General features: G+C 63.0%; 11 protein-coding genes across 11 annotated transcripts; 6 read left to right on the forward strand and 5 right to left on the reverse strand.

Moving 5' to 3' along the window:
* Positions 1 to 3,112: 3,112 nt before the first annotated feature.
* On the forward strand, positions 3,113 to 3,937 carry OSTLU_92734 (predicted protein; the record flags this gene model as incomplete). Its single annotated transcript, XM_001417684.1, has 1 exon — positions 3,113 to 3,937. The coding sequence occupies one exon, from the start codon at positions 3,113 to 3,115 to the stop codon at positions 3,935 to 3,937; it is 825 nt and encodes a 274-aa protein (XP_001417721.1).
* A 418-nt stretch (positions 3,938 to 4,355) lies between these two features.
* OSTLU_31639 (predicted protein) lies at positions 4,356 to 6,262 on the forward strand. Its single transcript, XM_001417685.1, has one exon. The coding sequence runs from the start codon at positions 4,542 to 4,544 to the stop codon at positions 6,171 to 6,173; it is 1,632 nt and encodes a 543-aa protein (XP_001417722.1). The 5' UTR covers positions 4,356 to 4,541; the 3' UTR covers positions 6,174 to 6,262.
* Positions 6,263 to 6,287: 25 nt separating this feature from the next.
* On the reverse strand, positions 6,288 to 7,142 carry OSTLU_92735 (predicted protein; the record flags this gene model as incomplete). The annotated part of the gene is made up of 1 exon (XM_001417936.1): positions 6,288 to 7,142. One exon carries the CDS (start codon positions 7,140 to 7,142, stop codon positions 6,288 to 6,290), a length of 855 nt encoding a protein of 284 aa, XP_001417973.1.
* Positions 7,143 to 7,686: 544 nt separating this feature from the next.
* OSTLU_15375 (predicted protein) lies at positions 7,687 to 8,676 on the forward strand (the record flags this gene model as incomplete). The annotated part of the gene is made up of 1 exon (XM_001417686.1): positions 7,687 to 8,676. One exon carries the CDS (start codon positions 7,687 to 7,689, stop codon positions 8,674 to 8,676), a length of 990 nt encoding a protein of 329 aa, XP_001417723.1.
* A 160-nt stretch (positions 8,677 to 8,836) lies between these two features.
* On the reverse strand, positions 8,837 to 9,289 carry OSTLU_8077 (predicted protein; the record flags this gene model as incomplete). Its single annotated transcript, XM_001417937.1, has 1 exon — positions 8,837 to 9,289. A coding segment is annotated over one exon (453 nt), but the record flags the coding sequence as incomplete, so codon positions are not given.
* Positions 9,290 to 9,468: 179 nt separating this feature from the next.
* OSTLU_31642 (predicted protein) lies at positions 9,469 to 9,819 on the forward strand (the record flags this gene model as incomplete). Its single annotated transcript, XM_001417687.1, has 1 exon — positions 9,469 to 9,819. The coding sequence occupies one exon, from the start codon at positions 9,469 to 9,471 to the stop codon at positions 9,817 to 9,819; it is 351 nt and encodes a 116-aa protein (XP_001417724.1).
* Positions 9,820 to 9,928: 109 nt separating this feature from the next.
* OSTLU_24535 (predicted protein) lies at positions 9,929 to 11,443 on the reverse strand (the record flags this gene model as incomplete). The annotated part of the gene is made up of 1 exon (XM_001417938.1): positions 9,929 to 11,443. One exon carries the CDS (start codon positions 11,126 to 11,128, stop codon positions 9,929 to 9,931), a length of 1,200 nt encoding a protein of 399 aa, XP_001417975.1.
* A 1,681-nt stretch (positions 11,444 to 13,124) lies between these two features.
* Positions 13,125 to 13,571, forward strand: OSTLU_9737 (predicted protein; the record flags this gene model as incomplete). Its single annotated transcript, XM_001417688.1, has 2 exons — positions 13,125 to 13,196; positions 13,359 to 13,571. Coding segments are annotated over 2 exons (285 nt in total), but the record flags the coding sequence as incomplete, so codon positions are not given.
* Positions 13,572 to 14,090: 519 nt separating this feature from the next.
* OSTLU_31645 (fucoxanthin chlorophyll a/c binding protein-like protein) lies at positions 14,091 to 14,983 on the reverse strand (the record flags this gene model as incomplete). Its single annotated transcript, XM_001417939.1, has 1 exon — positions 14,091 to 14,983. The coding sequence occupies one exon, from the start codon at positions 14,981 to 14,983 to the stop codon at positions 14,225 to 14,227; it is 759 nt and encodes a 252-aa protein (XP_001417976.1).
* A 629-nt stretch (positions 14,984 to 15,612) lies between these two features.
* On the forward strand, positions 15,613 to 18,045 carry OSTLU_15380 (predicted protein; the record flags this gene model as incomplete). Its single annotated transcript, XM_001417689.1, has 1 exon — positions 15,613 to 18,045. The coding sequence occupies one exon, from the start codon at positions 15,613 to 15,615 to the stop codon at positions 18,043 to 18,045; it is 2,433 nt and encodes an 810-aa protein (XP_001417726.1).
* Positions 18,046 to 18,080: 35 nt separating this feature from the next.
* On the reverse strand, positions 18,081 to 18,572 carry OSTLU_8326 (predicted protein; the record flags this gene model as incomplete). The annotated part of the gene is made up of 1 exon (XM_001417940.1): positions 18,081 to 18,572. A coding segment is annotated over one exon (492 nt), but the record flags the coding sequence as incomplete, so codon positions are not given.
* Positions 18,573 to 18,712: the final 140 nt, after the last annotated feature.

The following is an 18,712-nucleotide window of genomic DNA, read 5'->3' on the forward strand; positions in this document are numbered from 1 at the left end:
CAGAGTCTACAACGGTGGTCGATACCTCGGCATCAGCCAAGTCGTGCAAGAGTTTTGGCGCAGCTTGAGCGAACAACTTTCCCCACGACAACTCGGCGTTCGGTGAGCAGCAGTCGGGACCTAAACCGTCTTCCATGACGAGTCCGGCAAGGATAGCTTTAGCCACGACATCGCTCATTTCATGACGTCCGCTATTTCCAGTGTTTGGGAACGTCAATGAAATACCGTTCGAGCCTGAACTCCAGCAAATGAGCACGTCTGCAAGATGTGCCAGCGTCTTCCACCAGTTAGCCGGACGCAGCTTCGGGGCTTCGCCCGCTTCAACGTACGCCGCCAGCACCATGCGAATCACCACGGTGACGGCCGTACAGAACATCGACGCAGGCGCGATGGTTGTGGGGAATTCACCATTCGTTTCGCTGAGCAAGCCGTTCATGATACATATCTGCATCGGCATGCAGTGAACGGTGAGCGCGCGACCCAAGACAGCGCACCAACGCCCATCTTTAGCTGATTGCTTGGCAAGACGTTCGCACAACAGGTGCGGTGAACCGGTACCAATCTTTGCAACGTCCGACGTGTTGGAGTACCCGAGTAGTTCCCAGCGAGCGATGTGCTCGAAGAGCTTGATCATATTCGGAGACCGAGTCTTATTCTTTCCAGTATCCAATAACGGTGCCGAAACAGATCGAAGTCGAGTGGAAAGGTTGCTGACGAGACGTGTGATCCCGGTAGCCTCACGCATACGTGCTTGACTCAACGGCTGTTGCGTCGGCACGCGTACTGGTTGGCCACGTTCAGTGAACGTCAGACGAGCGTGCACTTGCGTGCTACTCGCTAAACGAGATGCATGGAGTCGAGCCTCGTTCGCGTCCGTCGGCGGCGCCTGGGCGTCGTCGTTCTCCGCCTCTCCCGCCTCACGAGCAGCACGTCGGCCTGTCGCAATGTCATCTACCATCGTATCCATGTGTCCCTGATTCACCCAGTCCATGAAAGCGCGATCACTTACGGTCAGATTGTTGTTGATCATTCCAGTCAGGTCTGGCTCGCCCTGATTAGGTCCATGAAGGTCGCTGAGATCGACGACGTGCCCACCGGGACGCGGTATCAGTAGTTCGTGTTCGTCGTTTGCAACGCGACGCTGCGGCATCTCAAACCTCCAAGCTCGCTGGGCAAAATTCGCTGACGTTGAACGGTGCGCCGCCGCCGACGAAGGCGCGTCACGCCGCCGCTCGCGTTGGTCATGAAGACCCATGAGAGCCCGGTTGAGTGGAATCGCATGTTCGACCGCACCGTCTTCGTTGCCACTCGAAACACGTGGAGCGTCGCGACCATCGTTACTCGCGCGCGGGATGCGCTCTCCTGAGTCTCGTATACCTATGTTGTCCTCCGGACTAGTCGACGCATCTCGGACATTCTGTCTTCCTGGGGAACTCGCACCACTGACTGGCTGCCACACGGCTGACCAGGATTTTGGAACGTCGGACGGTTCCTGCGTTCTCGCGGTACTCGGTGCGTGCGTCGGCGGACCGTGGTAACTTTCGTGAAGCTCTGTCAATGCATAAGGGGTTAACTGAATTATCTGCGTCGGATCGTAAGGCTCGACGTCGGCCGAGGACTCACTGGCGACGACGCTGTCCACCGAGTTGACGATTTCGTCGAAGTGAGAGTTCAAACTCAATATGGTTCCGCAATTCAGTCGCCACGCCCGTCGCAATCTACCGAGTTCAATCAAGAATTTGCCCGCTCTTCGCGGGTCGTACAAGTTACCCTCGTTTGTGGACGTCCCAATCACTTTGAATATCAGAAACATACAGCGGTTGAGCTGCTGCGTCACACTGGTTCCGGCTTCCAACGCACCAACGGACTCGGCGCGCAGCAACGGCATCATCGTCCCGAACGCCCGACTCACAAAGTCCATATACAAGTACGCCAAATCTAACACGCACGGACCTTGTTCGCGGTTCTGCATCTCTTTGAACGGATCAGCCTCTAGCACGAGCTTCACCTGTTCCTTCGCGCGTTCGTGCAACTCGAGCACCGCGTCTCGAACTCGCACGACGCTGTCTCCTTTCCCCAACTTCAAAATAGGGCTCTTGTCGTGCGCGGTTATGATTCTCGCCAACTTTGCAAGCGACACGCTCAACTGATCCGCTGGTTCCGCCAAATCAGTCAGGTGTTTCTGCACCACCTCCACGAGCTCCGGCCGCGTCCCCGCGCTGGGCAACCCCAGCGCGGATGTGAGCGATTTGAGTTCCCACTCCGAAGCATCCTCGCGCCAGTTCCACGCCTTCGTCGCCGTGGTCGCGTCCACGCTCCGCGTGTCATCGCCAGGCGACACCAACGACGCGACAACTTTCCCCGTCGGCGACTTCCCGGGCGACCCCCCGTACTCTGAAAACAGTTTGTTCAGCACCGACGACCTCGCGTCCGGCGCCAACTCCGCGATTCTCTGCGCGCGCGCGACGTCAAACCGTCTCCAGTCAGTCTCGCGTTTCAAGTCTCACTATCGATCACCCCATCGTCGTTCGCATCACCGTCCTCGCGTCGCGCATCGCGCGTCGTCTTCGAGTTCGTCCTTCGCGCGTCGTCCCGAGCGTCCCGGCGTCGTCGCGCGCGCGCCCACCTTTAACAACTCCGTCTCATCCCCGGTCGTCGACGTCCCGTCCTCCAGCCGTCGCCGCGACGTTCCTCGTCCCTCCTGCGCTCGCGTCGCTCGCGCGCCGTCGTCGTTCTCGCGTTTGCGTCCTCTCATGACGCGCCGACGCGCGCTCCGCCGTCGCGACGCGTCCACCGCAGATCGCTCGCGTTTCTTTCGCGTCCCGCGCGCGCGCGCGCGCCTCGCGCGAGACCTCCGCGCGCGCGAGCGACGACGCGAGACGTTCGCGCTCGGTTCGTCGCGCGTCGGCGGTCGCGCGGCCGTCGCGCGCGGCGGTGTGCGGCGCGGCGGGCGAGGGTAATGCGCGGTCGTTGCCGCGGTCTCAAACTTTGTATTCAACACGGACACGTGTTGACGGACACGTCGCGGCGCCGCGCGCGCGGCACTCGCGCGCGCCACGCGCGTCGATCGCGCCTCGAGCGCGCCGCGACGGTCGAACGCGTCGCGTAGCGCATGCGCGCGCGCGCGCCGGCGTCCGCGGCGTCGTCGTCGACGCGCCGGACGTTCCGGAACGCGCGAACGACGCGCGCGGGGGGCGGCGGCGGACGCGAGACGACGCGGACGCGCGGAAGCGCGCGCGAAGGGCGAGCGACGCAAAGGCGCGACGTCGCGAGACGCGCGCAGTCGGACGCGATGTACGGAATCTCCACCGAACCGTCGGATGAGGACGTGAAGACGTTTAATAGAATCATTCAGGCGACGTCGTGGGAGGGCATCGTGAGCAACGTCAAGGCGAGCGCGAACGGCGGTGAACTCACGACCGGCGTGCTCGGGGCGGGATATTTGGTGTTCACGGAGTCGAAAAAGCGAGGCGAGAACGAACAGACGCTCGGGGTGCTGCAGAACATCATTCAGGTGATGACGCAGGCGTTGATGACGATGTCGGCGTCGCCGGCGCAGCGCGTGATGGACGAGCTCATGGAGCTTCCGGTGAGCGAGGAACGAAAGCTGGTGGATAGGATCGAGGAGGCGTATAATGATGGCATCGATACCTACGCTATCGCGGAGTGTTTGAGAGATTTCATTAAGAATTTACAAGTGCAAGAGATGTCGTTCGACCTCGAAGTCGCGAAGGCGAAGGAAGCCAAGTGGGACGACCAGATCGCCAAGCTCGAGGTCTTGGCGCAAGAGCGCATCGAGGCGCAAAAGCGCGCGATGAACATCCTTAAGCTCATCGGCGCCGACGCGCCACCCGCGATGCCTGCGATGCCTGCGGTCGATCCCAACGCGGCTGGCCCTTCGCCCGCGGCGGGCGCGTTCGAGGACCAAACCGACTGAGCCCTTGCTCGTCCGTCACCACGCCTCGAGGGCCGTGGATGTGATAACTCACACGCATTAACGTTGTTTACACGTCGTTTCGCTCCCGTTCGAAATCACGCGTCTCATTTGCGTCTCATTCTCGCGCGACAGTCCAAGAGTATTTGTCTTCCCAGTCGACAGTCTGGCTCGCCGAAGCGTCGCCGAGCCCGCACAGCTCGTCGCGCGCGTCGCGCGAGCGCCAGCCCTCGGCGACGTTCGTCGCGACGAACGCTTCCGACGCGATGCACCGCTCGGGCGCCTCGAGCGCGCTTCGAGCCTCCGCCGCGCGCGTCGGCACCGTCCGCGCGCGAAGCGTCGGCGCGGCCTCCGCGTCGCGTTCGCCGCGCGCAGCGCTTCGCAGCGCGATCGCGGGGCGCGGACTCACCGCGCGCGGGTCGAAGAACTCAATCTCGAACGCGCTGTTGCTTCAAGACGCGCCGAAGGCGGTGGGAGAGGTGCGCGCGACGACGCGAGCGCGCGCGATGTTGGCGGCGGCGAAAATGCGTCGAAGACGTGCGACTAACGACGACGCGCGCGACGGCGCGATGACGCACGACAGGGCTCCGGCGCGATTGGGACGCAGATGTGCTCCATTCTGGCCATGTATGACCCGAACGCGGCGATGGAGGACGGACGAGAGGAGCTGATGCGCGAGCTGAGCGCGCGCATGCGAACGCGAGGGCCGGACGGCTCGGGATATTACGGTTCGAAGCGCTATGGATTGGCGCACGAACGCCTGGCGATCATGGACCCCGAGGGAGGCAAACAACCGATCGTGTACGAGGACGCGGCGAAGACGTACGCGGTGTGCGCGAACGGTGAAATTTACAACTTTCGTAAACTGCAAGCCAAGTACGGGTTGACGGCGGCGAAGACGGGAAGTGATTCGGAGGTTTTGTTGCAGCTCTACAAGCATCTCGGGAACGAGTTCGTGAAAGAGCTGAACGGAATCTTCGGTTTTGTCGTCGTCGGTGACGACGGTGAGCACATGATCGCCGCTCGCGATCACTGTGGAATCAAACCGCTGTACATCGGGTACGGCAAGAATGGCGTCATGTGGTTCGCGTCCGAGCTTAAAGCCATCTGCGACCAAGACTGCGAACGCATCGAAGAATTCCCGGCGGGTTATTACTGGACTCCGAAGGAAGGCTTTGTGAAATGGTACAACCCGACCTGGGACTTTGACGACGCCGTCGGCACGAAAGACACGTCGCACGTTCGCGCGATTCTCGAAGAGGCGATTCTTGATCAAACCATGGCTGATGTTCCGATCGGGCTTCTTTTATCCGGCGGTCTCGACTCTGCGGTCGTATCTACTGTTTTAAAGCCGTTTCTTGAGGCGAGTGGGCAAGAGTACCTGTCGTTCACCGTCGGTCAAGAGGGTTCGCCCGACGTCACGGCCGCTCGTATGATGTCCGAGTTCTTGGGCACGAAGCATCACGAGTACCTTTTCACCTCCGAAGAGGCGTGTGCGAACATCGAAAACGTGATTTACCATCTTGAAACCTACGAGCCGGAGCTCATCAGATCCGCCATTCCGAACTACTTCCTGGCTAAGCTCACGTCGCAGCACGTCAAGGTGGTCCTCACGGGCGAAGGCTCCGATGAGCTTTTCGCCGGCTACCTCTACTTCCGCGATGCACCGAGCTCCAACCACGTGCACAACGAACTCCGTCGCATCTTTGGTCACCTGCACAACGTGAACTGCCAGCGTGCCGATCGCATGACGATGGCTCACAGCTTGGAAGCGCGCGTGCCTTTCTTGGATCCGCGCGTCATCGACGCCGTGATGGCGGTTGATCCGAAGTATAAAACAATCGAAGGCGAAGAAAAGCCGGAAAAGCACGCGTTGCGCGCGTTGTTCGATGGTGAGATTCCTGACCCCGTGCTCTGGCGCACCAAGGCGATGCAGTGCGAAGGCGTCGGCCTGAACTGGGTCGAGGACCTCCAAAAGTTCTGCGAAGAACAAATATCCGACGAAGATTTCGCCAAGGCGGAGTCGACGTACCCAATCAACCCTCCGCACAGTAAGGAGGAGATGTACTATAGACGCATCTTCGAAAAGCACTACAAGGGGATGGATAAGTTTGTTCACGTGTGGGAGGGTGGATGTCGCGCCGGTGGCGCCGCGTGGGAAAACGATCAGTACACGCGCGCCGGCGTGAAGAACGTCAAGCAACTCGCGAAGGGTCTCACCGGCGTTAAAGGCGCGTAAGGAGTATGGTTTGTCGTTTTGTGTTGATTCTGTTTGTATCGGTCGAGATGCTCGATATATCATGTTGTACCTACGGTTTCTATTCTTAGCGTTTTGTTCATTTTGAATCAGTCTCTATTGCGTATTAACTCTGCTCACCAACTTGGATTTTTCGGCGAGTGTAATCGACGCGCCATCCTCGGCGTTCGTGAACACAAACGTGCGCGCATCCGTGACGGGAAAACTCTTCGCGACGAGAGCCTTCATCGGACGGTACCCCGGGTACGACATTCGATCAAAAACAACCGCTCCGGCACAAACAACGCCCGGCGCCGTCGTCGCCGCCGCGCTCTCGATCCCCCAATCGCACTGCATGCCAACCTTGTGCGTGACGTGAATCTCCCCACCATTCCTCACCACGTACTCGCTCGCCCCAGCGACGAACCGCTCGACCAACGCCCGATTCGCCTCGAGTTCCTCCGCGCTCCTCGCGTCGAATCCGCCCAACGCCGCCTCTCTCGCCGACCCGTCCGCGTCTCGCGCCACGCACGGAAAGTTCCAAATCGCCGCGTCGAACGTCCCCCGCTCCACCGTCTCCGGCAGCGTCTCGCCCAAATTTCCCGCGTCCACGCCGTGAATGACGCGCGCTCCTAACCTTTCCAACTCTCCCAGCGTCTCCTCCATCGCTCGTTCCCCGTAAATCGCATCCAACGACGCCCTCGTCTCGTGCGACGTCGCCGTCACCCCCGCGCCGCCCAGCGCGCGCGCCACCGCCCTCGAGAACGTGAAGTCCCCGTCGCCGACCGCCAGCACGCGCGCGCGTCGCGCGTCGTACAGTCCGATCCTTTTCCTTCGCTCGCCGCCGTCCCGCGCGCGCGCGCACGCCTCCGGCCGCGCGTTCGGCGCGTTCGCGACGCCCGCCGTCGCGAACACCGCGCGTCGACACACCACGCACCCCGCGCGCGCGCACGCGAGCTGCGCGCGCGTCATGTGCAGCGCGACCGCGGGCGCGACCGCGTCGCGCGTCGCGGCGACGCGCTTGGCGTCGCGCGCGTCGTCGTCGTCGGCGTCGCGTCGGCGTCGCGACATTCGGCGCCGCAGAGTGCGGCGCGATGGACGGCGCGCGCCGAGGCGCGTGCGATCACGCGCCGACGACGTCGGGCGGTGCGGGCGACGCGCGACGACGACGCGACGCGCGCGACGCGCGACGCGCGCGACGCGCGACGCGCGCGACGCGATGCGATTCGATGCGTGGTGCCCGAATTGACGAACGCGACGACTGACGACGGCGACGGCGACGGCGACGGCGACGACGCGCGCAGCGCTCGCGGAGACGCCGACGCCGTGTCACACGCTCGTGTCGCTCGCGTGCGCGCGGTGCGGCGCGCGAGTGGTGCCGTGCGACGCGTGCGGGGGACTGGCCTCGGCGACGGCGAGACGGTGCCCGAGGTGCGCGGCGGCGCGCGTGGAGGGCGACGCGACGCGGGCGGCGATCGGACTCGACGCCGTCGACGCGGTGGACGCGATCGAAGCGATGGAGATCGCGCTGGACGGCGGATGGACGCGCGAGGCGTACGCGAGGGCGAAGAGGGAGGAGCTGGCGCGGCTGGAGACGCGGGGCGAGCGACGCGAACGCGCCGGACGCGGCGACGCGTCCGTCGCGCCGAGGCGGTCGAGCTCGAGCGCGCCGACGCTGGACGACGAGGGCGTGCGCGGGACGCCTGACGCCGATCTGGACGAGCGACGGCTGACGCTGAGCTCGGTGCAGTGTGGGCAGCGCGTCGTGCCGGAGAGCGTCTTCAAGACGCCGAAACCGTCGAGGTTCGGACCGGCGCACGCGACGGTCGCCGCGTCGGCGTCACCGATCGGGGCGAGCGAGGCTCGAGCGAACGCGAATGCGTTGGACGCGGCGATCGTACGCGTGAAGAGTCAGCTTCTGTTTTGTGAGAAGGCGACTCGAAAGCGGCGCAAGACGCTCGAAGAGTACACTTGGACCGACCACGAAGTGCTGCAAGTTTTGTTGAAACGCGTCAAGTACGACGTCGCGAGCGCGCGACAGTTGATGATGATTTCCCGGTCGTTCCTTGAGTCCCGGGACCGCATTCATGCCGACGTCACGTACGCGCAGACGTTGCGAACGGCGATCGACACGCTCGAACGCGACGTACGCTTGATCATCGCTGGGAAAGACGAGACGCGGGAGCACGACGGCGATCATCGTTCGTTACATCTCCTTTGGCCGGACGAGCAGAGTGAGACGAACACAGAGGCTCACGCACTTTTATCGTCCGCCTTGCGCGCGCGCTCGAGCTGGGCCGATGACCAAGCGCGCGAAATCGGCGCCGAGCACAGCAAGAGGCTGCGGGAAATCACGCGAGCGCAAAATGATTTGTTGGCGACGATCACGGAAGGTTCGTGCGACCAGATGACGCACGACGCCGCTTGCAAAGCAATCTACATGGTTTTGCGCATGTACAAGACCATCTTTCTACTGACGGAGCACGCTAGAGCTAGAACTACGTAAAACTGGGCACTGCTAATAAACAACATACGGCGTGCGCCAAGTCTTCATACACATCCACGGGAAAGCACTCATCGGGAAGCGACATCGTCGGATCGTCCGCGCGCGTCGTAATTCTGTACGGCAGTCGTTGATTTTTCGACCGCAGCGCTTCACCCATGACCTCTCCGTACCCCGTGCACACCAAGCACCGCCGAACGCCCGCTCTCGCCGCCGCCTGCATATCCGTCACCGTGTCCCCGATGAACACCGCCCGCGACGGCTCATCCGCGAGCCCATTCGCCGCGAGTGCCTCGACCACCATCCCCGGCGCCGGCTTTCGCCGGTCGCACGGTTCGTCTCGCGCCTTGTGCGCGTAATAAATCTCCCCCAGCGTCGCCCCGGCGTCTTCGCGAAGCGCGCGTCGCATCTCCCCGTGCACCACGTCCTCGACGTACGCCGCGCTGACGTGCCCCTTTCCGATCGCCGTCTGATTCGTCACCACCGCCGTCGGCACGCCCGCGTCGTTCAGCGCTCGCACCGCGCGCGCCGCGCCGTCGATGAGCTCGAACTGCGCGACGTCCACGACGCCCGGCGCGCCGACGTCGACGTTGATCACCCCGTCGCGGTCGAGCAGCGCGAGCGCGACGTCGCGCGTCGTCGCCGCGCGCGTCGTCGCGCGCGCGCGCCGCGCGCGCGCGACGCGCGGCGTCGCTCGACGACCGACCGCGAGCCGCATTGTGCGACTCGACGACCGTCGCGACCGTCGCGACGGTCGCATCGCGCGACGCATCGCGCGACAGCGCGCGGCGATCGATGTTCAACGCGTGCGCGCCCGCGGCGTCGCGGTGCGGGCGGAACAAGGGCGCGAAACCGCCCAAGCCCGAGTGGGCGGAATCGTTCGAGCGATTCCGAAAGGAACGCGGCGAGTTGACGCGCGAACAGGCGGAGAAGGCGTGGGAGGCGCAGAAGACGGCGATGCTGCAGGAGGAAGAAGTCGCCACGCGGTTGTACGCGGAGATGGACGTGCTGGAGGGGACGTCGGGAGGGCGAACGGGGAACGCGGCGGCGACGGCGGAGCTGGTGAGCGAAAACGTACGAAGGGCGTCGCCGACGGCGGCGGACGTGGAGCAGGCGAAACGAGCGGATGCGAATCCGTTCAAGTGAGACTCGGTTCGAGTGAGACTGGCGCGATTGTTGTGGTACTACTAGGATTGTATTTGAAATAAAAACGCAGATGCGTAAGAGGAGCGCTGGCGGTGGGCGCCCGACGCGGCTACGCCTCGACTTTGCCAAACTTTTCCTCGATCCACTGCGACGTGACGGATTTCGGGCGTTCGATGGGGTATCCAGACCCGCGAGACAGCGTGAGTTGGCTCAAGACGCCGATAGCGCGCGAGGCACCGAATAAGACGGTGTAGAAGTTTGCTTCGGTGATGCCGTAGTATTGAAGCAACACGCCCGAGTGCGCGTCGACGTTGGGCCACGGGTTCTTCACTTTACCAGTCTCGGTGAGCACGCCCGGGACGACTTCAAAGAGCTTACCCACGAGCTTGAACATCGGATCGTCGGGCAAGTGCTTGAGCGCGAACTCGCGCTGACACGTGTATCTCGGATCCGTCTTTCGCAACACGCCGTGGCCGTATCCCGGAACGACCCTGCCACTCTTCAGCGTCGCCCACACGAACTCAGTGAGTTCTTCCTTCGTCGCGTTGTCGCCAACTTTTTCGCGCGTCTCGTTGAGCCATTTCAGCACCTCTTGGTTCGCCAAGCCGTGCAACGGGCCGGCGAGGCCGTTCAAGCCGGCGACGAGCGAGAGGTACGGATCGCTCAACGCGCTCCCAACCAGGTGCGTGGCGTGCGCCGACACGTTCCCGCCCTCATGGTCGACGTGAATGGTCATGTACAACCGCATGAGCTCCTTCACGGCCTCGGAATCGTGCCCCATCATGTGCGCGAAGTTCGCCGCCCAGTCCAGACTCGCGTCGGCGGCGACGAGCGTCCCATCCTTGAACGTTCGCCTGTAGATCGCCGCGCACACCGCGGGTAAACGAGCGATGATATCCATCGAGTCTTCGAACGCGTGCTCCCAAAACGTCGTCTTGTGCGCGCCGTCTTGATACGCCTTGGCAAACTTACTCTCCGGTTGCATCGCCATCAGCGCGACGCTCAGCTGCGTCATCGGATGCGCGTTTTTCGGCAGCGCGTCGAGCGCGTCGAAAACCGCCTTCGGCACCTCCGCGCGCGCCGCCAGCTCCGCGCTCAGCGTCCTCACCTGCGCCTCGCTCGGAATCTCCCCCGTCAGCATCAACCACATGATTCCCTCCGGCAGCGGCTCCTCGCCCCCCCGCGCCTTCGGCAACTTTTCCCGCAGCTCGGGAATCGCGCGCCCTCGGAACCGTATCCCCTCCTCCGCGTCCAACAGCGACGTCTCGTACAGCATCGCCGTGATCCCTCGCATCCCTCCCGCGACCATGTTCACCGTCACCTCGCCCACGACGCGGTCCCCGTGCGCCCGCTTGATCGCCCGCAGTCGCGCGTTCGCGCGCTCCAGCGCCGCCGCGACGCGCGCCTTGAGCCCGACCGCCGCGTCGTCGCTCGCCGACGTCGCGCTCGCGCGTCCGCGCTCGACGCGCGTCGTCGGACCGGTCGCCGTCGCCGTCGCCGTCGCCGTCGCCGTCGCCGCGCGCGCCCATCCGTCGCGCGCCCATCCGTCGAGCGCGCGCGACGGACGCGCGCGCGACTCGAGCGCGCGCGCCGCGCGTCGGCTCGCGCGCGCGACGATCGCCGACATCCGCGTCGAGCGCTGGCGCCGGCCGCGCGCGCGACCGACGCGACGCGGATGTCGGCGATCGACCGACACGCGGGTGTCTCGCGGCGCACGACCGACCGACCCGAACGCGCGCGTACACCATATAATAATCGTCAGCGCGCCGTCGACGCGCGCGACGTTCGCGCGAAATTCGACCGCGAACGTAAATCTCTGCGTCGTGTGGGCGAACAGTGTAGAGCTCGGACAATCGGCGCGCGTTCGAATTGCGCGTCGACGGATTCGCGCGCGAATCGCGACGACGCGCCCGCACGACGCGACGCGCGACGCGCCGAGAGCGCGAGGCGAGATGGCGCGCGACGCGCCGAGAGCGGTCGAGGACGACGAGGGGCTGGCGATGGCGATCGGACTGGACGTGGGGATGCGATTGGCGACGCGCGGGACGCGCGACGGGGATTCGGACGCGAACGTTGACGAGGACGACGACGACGACGACGACGGGGTGCTGCGAGCGATGGATCGATTGGGAACGAGGGACGAGGCGCTGCTGTCGAGGGTCGGGGCGCTCGGGACGCGAGGCGAGGGCGAGGGCGAGGACGAGGACGAGGCGAAGGCGGGGGGGGAGACGCGCGCGGACGACGCGACGGCGGACGCGGCGAACGCGCAGGGTTCGAGGGCGCTGCAGATACTCAAGGTGAATCCGCAGGTGAGGAACGCGGAGTCGGCGCAAATGTTTCTGCCGGCGATTCATAAATCGCTCGCACCGAAGATTCGGACGGAGATGAAGACGAGCGCGTTTCGACCGCAACTTCCCGCGTGGGCGGCGACGAAGAAGGATAGTTTGGAGATTTCGGGAGACGTGGACGCGGTGTCGACGGCCTTGGACGCGAATCAAAAGTTTCAGCAAGACATATCTACCCTGTTGCGGGCGTTGGATGAAAAGATGGAGAGGAACGAGCGCTTGATCACGATGGTTACGCGTTGGAGAAATCGCAAGGGTCGTCGCGTGCACTGGTCGCTGCGAGAGGCCATGATGGACTTGTGGGGGCAGAAGAGCGATTTGTACTTCAGAGTGCCTTCGGCGTGGAATCCATCGAGCCGCGCGAGCGCATCGCTTCATTCGGACGACGCCACAGGGATCATGTCTCAGGCGACGCTGCAAAAGCAAATCACGCCGAACGCGGACATGCTTCGTCTTGGCTGGGCAAATTTGGTGGAAAAGATACCGCTTTCGTACGCCTCGCATTGTCGAGCTTGGACGCCCAAGGAAGACGCACAGCTGAGAAAAGGTGTGCACTTCCAGCTGCAACAAGCCCGTTTACTCACGGATCAGCGCATGAGTCTGGAAGAGCTTGCGGGAATGTCAGTGCAACCGCTCAGCGCGCTCCTCCAGCCGGGCGGTTTGGACGTCGTCTTGCGCGATTCCGAAGCCATCGATTGGGGCGAAGTGGTTCGCATGCACATGCCGTTGCGCACCGTGGATGATTGTCGATTACGGTGGATGAACGTCGTCGACCCGCGAATCTGTCCAGAAGCGTGGACGGACAGGGAAGACGATATGCTCATCGAACTCGCCGAAGGATGGGAGACGAAGAGGAATTGGACCTTGATCGCCGAGGAGATTTTCGCGGCCAAGATCACGCCCGGAAAACTTCTTCGCTCGCCGCATCAGTGCGCGATGCGCTACCAAGCGGAATGGAATCCGTCGCTGGTGAAGAGCTCATGGACGCCGGAAGAAGACGCGTTCATTTTGCGTTGGATCAAGGACCACGGCGTCGGACACTGGACTAAGCTCGCCCGTCTGCTGCCGGGTCACACCGGGCAGCAACTTCTTCATCGTTGGCGTCGGATCCAGCCCACGAGGCGCACGGGCGCGTGGACGGAAGAGGAAGACGAAGCGTTGCGCGTCGCCGTCGGCGCGTACAAGCAGGGTGAGCGAATCAAATGGTCGTTGGTTCAAGAGCACGTCCCGACGCGCACAGACGTGCAGTGCCGCGAGCGTTGGACGGGTGTACTCGATCCTGGCATCAAGACTGGACCATGGACTGAGGAAGAGGACGCGGCGTTGATGGCGGCCATGGGTCCCCACTGGCAGGAGAACGGCTTCAACGAATGGGCGCGTCTCACCGCGGTTCTGCCTGGTCGCACTGGGAAGCACTGTATGCGACGCTGCCGCGCGCTCGCAAAGAAACAGAACGACGACGGCGAGGCTTCTCACCAAGGCGGAGGCGAACGATCGTCGGCCGCAAAATCGAAGAACAAAGCGACGACGACGAAGAAGAAGCGCGCTGCGGCGACGACCACGGCACCCGTCGCGGAGCCCGCTCTCGAAGAGCCGGTCGACGACGCGCTTGGCACCGACGAACATCCACCGACTGCGAGGAAGAAGGCTCCCGCTCGACAGAAGACTGCGAAGACCACAGCTTCTAAGACGGCGTCCATCGCATCGCCGAAAACGCGCGATGACAAAGCGCCCGTTGTCGAACCCGAGCCGAAGAGACCGCGAAGAAGTACGCGGACGACGTGAGCGAGCGTGCATTTTTTGCGACGCGACGTAGTCAACCAGCACTAGATAGAACGACACGAACGATACGAGGTTGTAGTAGAACAGAAAATAACAAACGACGAAGACGACGATGACGAAGGCGGCAGTAGGGGTGATTGATTTCAGTAAGAATTGACGTTAGAGGTTTACAAAAAATGTGTAAAAGCTTGAATGGCGAGTTCAACCCGACGCGCGTGCTCGGAGAGAACTCAATCTCATGACGAGATTGATGAAGCAGAATCAGAAAGATTCGACGCTTAGCTCATGCGAGCGGCGGCTTCGAGAGTCGCTTCGAACGCCTTGGCGCACGCGGCTTCATCCGGCTTGCCGGCGCACGCCTGCTCCATGGCTTGCAAGTCGCCGTTGCCGAGCTCGAGAGCGACGTCGGACGGGATCAAGTTCAAGCCATCGACGAGTTCTTGCGCGATCATACCCGAGATGGAGATCATCGCGAGGCGGCCGTTGTTGAGCTCCTTCAATCGAAGTTCATCGAGTTCTTCCTCGGACTTGCCTCGGCCGAGGCCGAGCGGGTCGAAGTTCAAGTCGCCCGGCGTGTAGCCATCCTTGAGCAAGAAGAGCTTGTCGGATTGACCCGGATCTTGCCAGCCCGCTTGCACGCGCGTGGATTCGGCGATCGCGATCGTCGCGCCGATCGCGAACCAGAACGGCGTCGGCACTTGTTGGAAGTGGTTCACCGCCGGACCCGTCACCTGCGCGTCGAACAAAAAGCTCGACCCCTCGACTTGTTCGCCGACCAAGAATCCCACCGTCGCGAGCATCGACACGCGACCGTGCGTGAGCTCCGCCTCGCGGTATCGCTGGAGCGACGCCCCGTCGATGCCGTTGCAGAATCCGAGCACGTCGAGTCCCTCCGGGAACGGCGCCGACGCCCCGACGAGTCCCGCCGCGGTGGCCTCTTGAATGTTCGCGTAGTTCTTACCCTTCGTGAACACGCCCGCGGACGCCGTGCGGACGGTGGGCTTGACGCTCATGGCGTTGACGACGACCGGAGACATCGTGCGTTGTCGGTGTGTGAGTTCGTGCGTCACAGTGACGCGCGCGTCGCGCGACAGGTCCGCCGAGCCCCTCGGATTATCCCTTCGATGACGTCACGCGACGTCACGCGTTTCGCGCGTGTTCGTTCGTGTGGTCGAGGCGCCTCGCGGGATTTTGACTCGTTCAGAGCAACATCAGTGGGGTTTCAGTGACCGTTCATGACTCAATAAATCGTTGACCAGTCATAACTCGCCAACAGGGACTGTGCGGTCGAGGCGCCTCGCGGAGGAGTCCCTGTTTTGAGCGTTCACGACTCACGAAGTATCGCGGTGTGTGAACGAACAGTGCGGTGGTCACGTTCCGTGTAGTAGTGTCGCGCGAATGACGGCGTTTCATACGAGCGGTCGGCGTCGCGACGCGCGACGCGTCGCGGCGACGCGCGAGACGCGCGCGCGGGGACGGACGCGATCGCGCGATCGCGGCGCGCATGCGAGGCGCGAACGCGAACGCGAACGCGAACGCGACCGCGAGCGCGAACGCGTCGAATCGAATCGGTGGCGCGATTGCGCGATTGGACTCGATTTGATTCGTCGTCGACATGTCGCGCGACGGAAGCGCGCCGACGCGAAACGAGACGTCGAGGGCGACGATGGCGTTCGCGGCGGCGATGCGCGCGGACGAGGCGAGCGACGAGGCGCGAGCGGCGGCGGGGAGGGCGCTGCGGGACGCGCTGGCGCGAGGCGCGGAGACGAACGGACGCGAGACGAGACGCGTGGTCGAGGGCGTGCGCGCGGGGCTGGCGCGGGGAGGGCGCGCGCGGACGGATGCGTTCGATGCGTTCGGGGCGGCGTGCTGCGCGGTGAGGGGAGAGACGTTCGGGGAAGAGGTGGCGGCGGAGGTGGCGACGCGCGCGAGCTCGAGCGACGCGGGCGACGACGCGAGTCACGTCGCGAAAGGGCTCGAGGCGTTGCGGTTTTACGTGCTACAGTGGGACGGGAGGAGTGCGGCGATGACCGCGGCTGTGGTGGCGTCGATCGCGCCCGCGGTGAAGTTTGCGGCGAAATCGATCGACGCGAGGGAAACCGCGGCGCCTTCGGAAGCGGCGACGCAAGCGGCGCTGTTCCTCGCGACCGTGTGCGTAGTGTGCGGAGACGTGGACGAATTGCGCGAAGGTTGGCGAGCAAAGGCGCGCGGCGTCCTCGACGCGGCGCCGATTTCCGTCCAAACATTGCTCGGGCCGCGCGCGAGTCGCGCCTCGCGCGCGTCGGCGAACGAGGCGGCGAGGCGCGCGCTCCGCCGCATCGCGCAAGTCACGGCGCCCGTCGAAGTTTCGCCCGCCGCCGTCGCCGAGCCATCATTGCGAGAGTCGTCGCCGGCGCCGGCGCTGGCGATGAACGATCCCGTGACACCGTTGCCGCCTTCGCGAGACGCTTCGGCGTCGGCGTCGCCTTCGACGTCCGACGACTCGCGCAAAGCTCCCGCGGCGGACGCTTCGTTCGCGACACGGCGGCACTTCGACTGCACGATGTTGGCCGAACCACTTGACGCAAACGTGACCGTCGACGCGATGTTTTCGTACCAAATTGATGGCATGTGCGCGTATTCAGAGGCTTTCTGCGACACTCTCGTGGCGGCGGCGAAGTGGGTTCGCAAATGTAGAGCGACGTTACGGCGAAGCACACTGCTTAAGCTGAATTCGACAAGTAACAGAGCGATCGAGCACGCGCTCAGGGTAGTTTTAGACGCGAACGTGCTCGCGTTGACGAGCTTGACGCGGCTGGCGAAGATGGTCGGCGAGCGAAAGCTTTTGCTTGCGAATCGAGATAAGGCTTTCATCGCTTCAAAGAACGTTGAGGCTTGGGTTCACAGCGGTTTTGCGCTTCTCAGAAGCGCGGCGCGGCAAGATTTAGGCCTTAGTGCTTTCGCAGTCGTCGCGCTCGCGACACATGAGCCGAGCAGTAGATATAAAAGCTTGGGTGCCAATCACGGCTTCCCTGGCGCAATTTCGGCGCGGATGGCGTTTCTTCGATGGTCGCGCGTCATGTACGCGCACAGAGCCGAGGCAAAAGCCGAACTTCTGGCGTTGGTGCATTACGAGCAAACGCTCATGACGAAAGCATTTCGTACGTTGAGCGAGTATGCACCGTATCATCGTCAACAAGCAAACGCGCTCGCATTGAAGTTTGGTTTGCGGTGGCGAGCTAACGCTCAGTTGAGTCGCGACCGCGAGCCGTTCGAACACACCTTTGGCATCACTACGCCGTTATCGCAGCGATCATCGACGGCGCGCTCTTTGTCTCAGCACCATGGCGCATCTTCAGTACCGTGGGCGCCGTCCGTCGGCGCGCTGGGTAGTTCGCGTGCAAAAACGCGCCGCACTCGAAGCGTCGTGAGTCGAAGTTCGTACAAGTCGATCGGTGACGAAGGTGAGATTTTGGACTTCGACGTCCCGCACATCGTCTTCAACGAATCGCAAACAATCATGTATGAGGCGTTCCAAGCGTGGATCGATCACACGTACGAACAGCTTCTCACCGGGCCGAGTTTGGTGGCGAAGGAGCACAGGCGCGCGGTATTGTTGCGCAAATCCTTTAAAGCCATGCGTCGATACGTAGTTCGAAGCGTCGGCGTGCGCGAAAAAGCCGTCGCGATCGAAGTCGCGGTCAATAAGCTGGACTTTTACGTATGCGGCGGAGCCGCCTTCCGCAAATGGGTCGCTGGCGTTAGATACATCAAGCGTCTGTACACCTTCGTCGACGGCGAAGTCGAGCGATGGCGAAACGAGCTTCGCGTGAATTGCTTCCGCGCCTGGCGCGAAGTAGCGGCTTCGGGCGCACGAACGACGCTCTGGGAAGAACAAACGTGGGCAGATATCACGCCGAAGCTCGAGCACAACCGTCGTCGCGTGTGGTTGCGGCGATGGGTCAACGCAACTCAAGCGTCGCTGGAAGAACGATTCGCTGAGGCGCGAACGTGGAGACGACGACGCTTGCTTCTTGCCTGGCGAACCGTCGCCGGCGAGCTCGTGGTGAAACGAATGGTGGCAGATACTATAGACAAACTCGCGCGATTAGAAACATAATGTAAAACAGAGATCTAGTTGTTGAACTTGCGCGGCTTGGTCGGATACAGCGGCTCGCGAGGCGTGTTGATGCACCAAATCCCCCATACGAGCGTCGTGGCGATGGTCAACCACACGGCCAACGGCGCGATAACGTATCCCGCGGTGGGCACCACCTTGTAGTACTGGTACACCACGTTATACGCCGATCCGACGACGAAGAGCACGCCGACGGCGGCCACTCCGAGTTTCTTCTCGACGTTGTTGATGCTGTTCCACGTGTCGCCGATGGATAGATGCGCCACGAGCGCCAATATGGCCGGGTGCGTCACCACTCCGGTTTGCGCGAACACCAACATCGTCGATAACGCGCGCAAAAATCCCATAGATATCCAAACCAACGGGAACACGATCGCCGGCGGCGTCCACGACGGTCGCTTCTTCTGCTTCTTCGCCAACCGCTCGTTCGCAATCTTCGGTCTCGACGCGTTCAGCGGCGAAAACACCCGCGAGCGAAACGCCAGCATGAAAAACATCACCGCCACGATCGCTTTCGCCGCGCCGAGGTTCGTCGCGTGCAGGCTCGCCAACGCGTACTTTTGCGCCGCCGCGAGCGCGAGCGCGATCCCCCCAACCTCCGCGCACGTCGCCAGCGCGTACTTCACCAGCGCCAGCGCGTCCACGTCTC

Source organism: Ostreococcus lucimarinus, chromosome 5 (genome assembly GCF_000092065.1).
Source record: "Ostreococcus lucimarinus CCE9901 chromosome 5, complete sequence".
Lineage (NCBI taxonomy): Eukaryota > Viridiplantae > Chlorophyta > Mamiellophyceae > Mamiellales > Bathycoccaceae > Ostreococcus > Ostreococcus sp. 'lucimarinus'.

Coding starts and splice junctions, on each gene's coding strand:
- OSTLU_31639 (XM_001417685.1), top strand. CDS start 4,542: ATGTGCTCCATTCTGGCCATGTATGACCCGAACGCGGCGATGGAGGAC.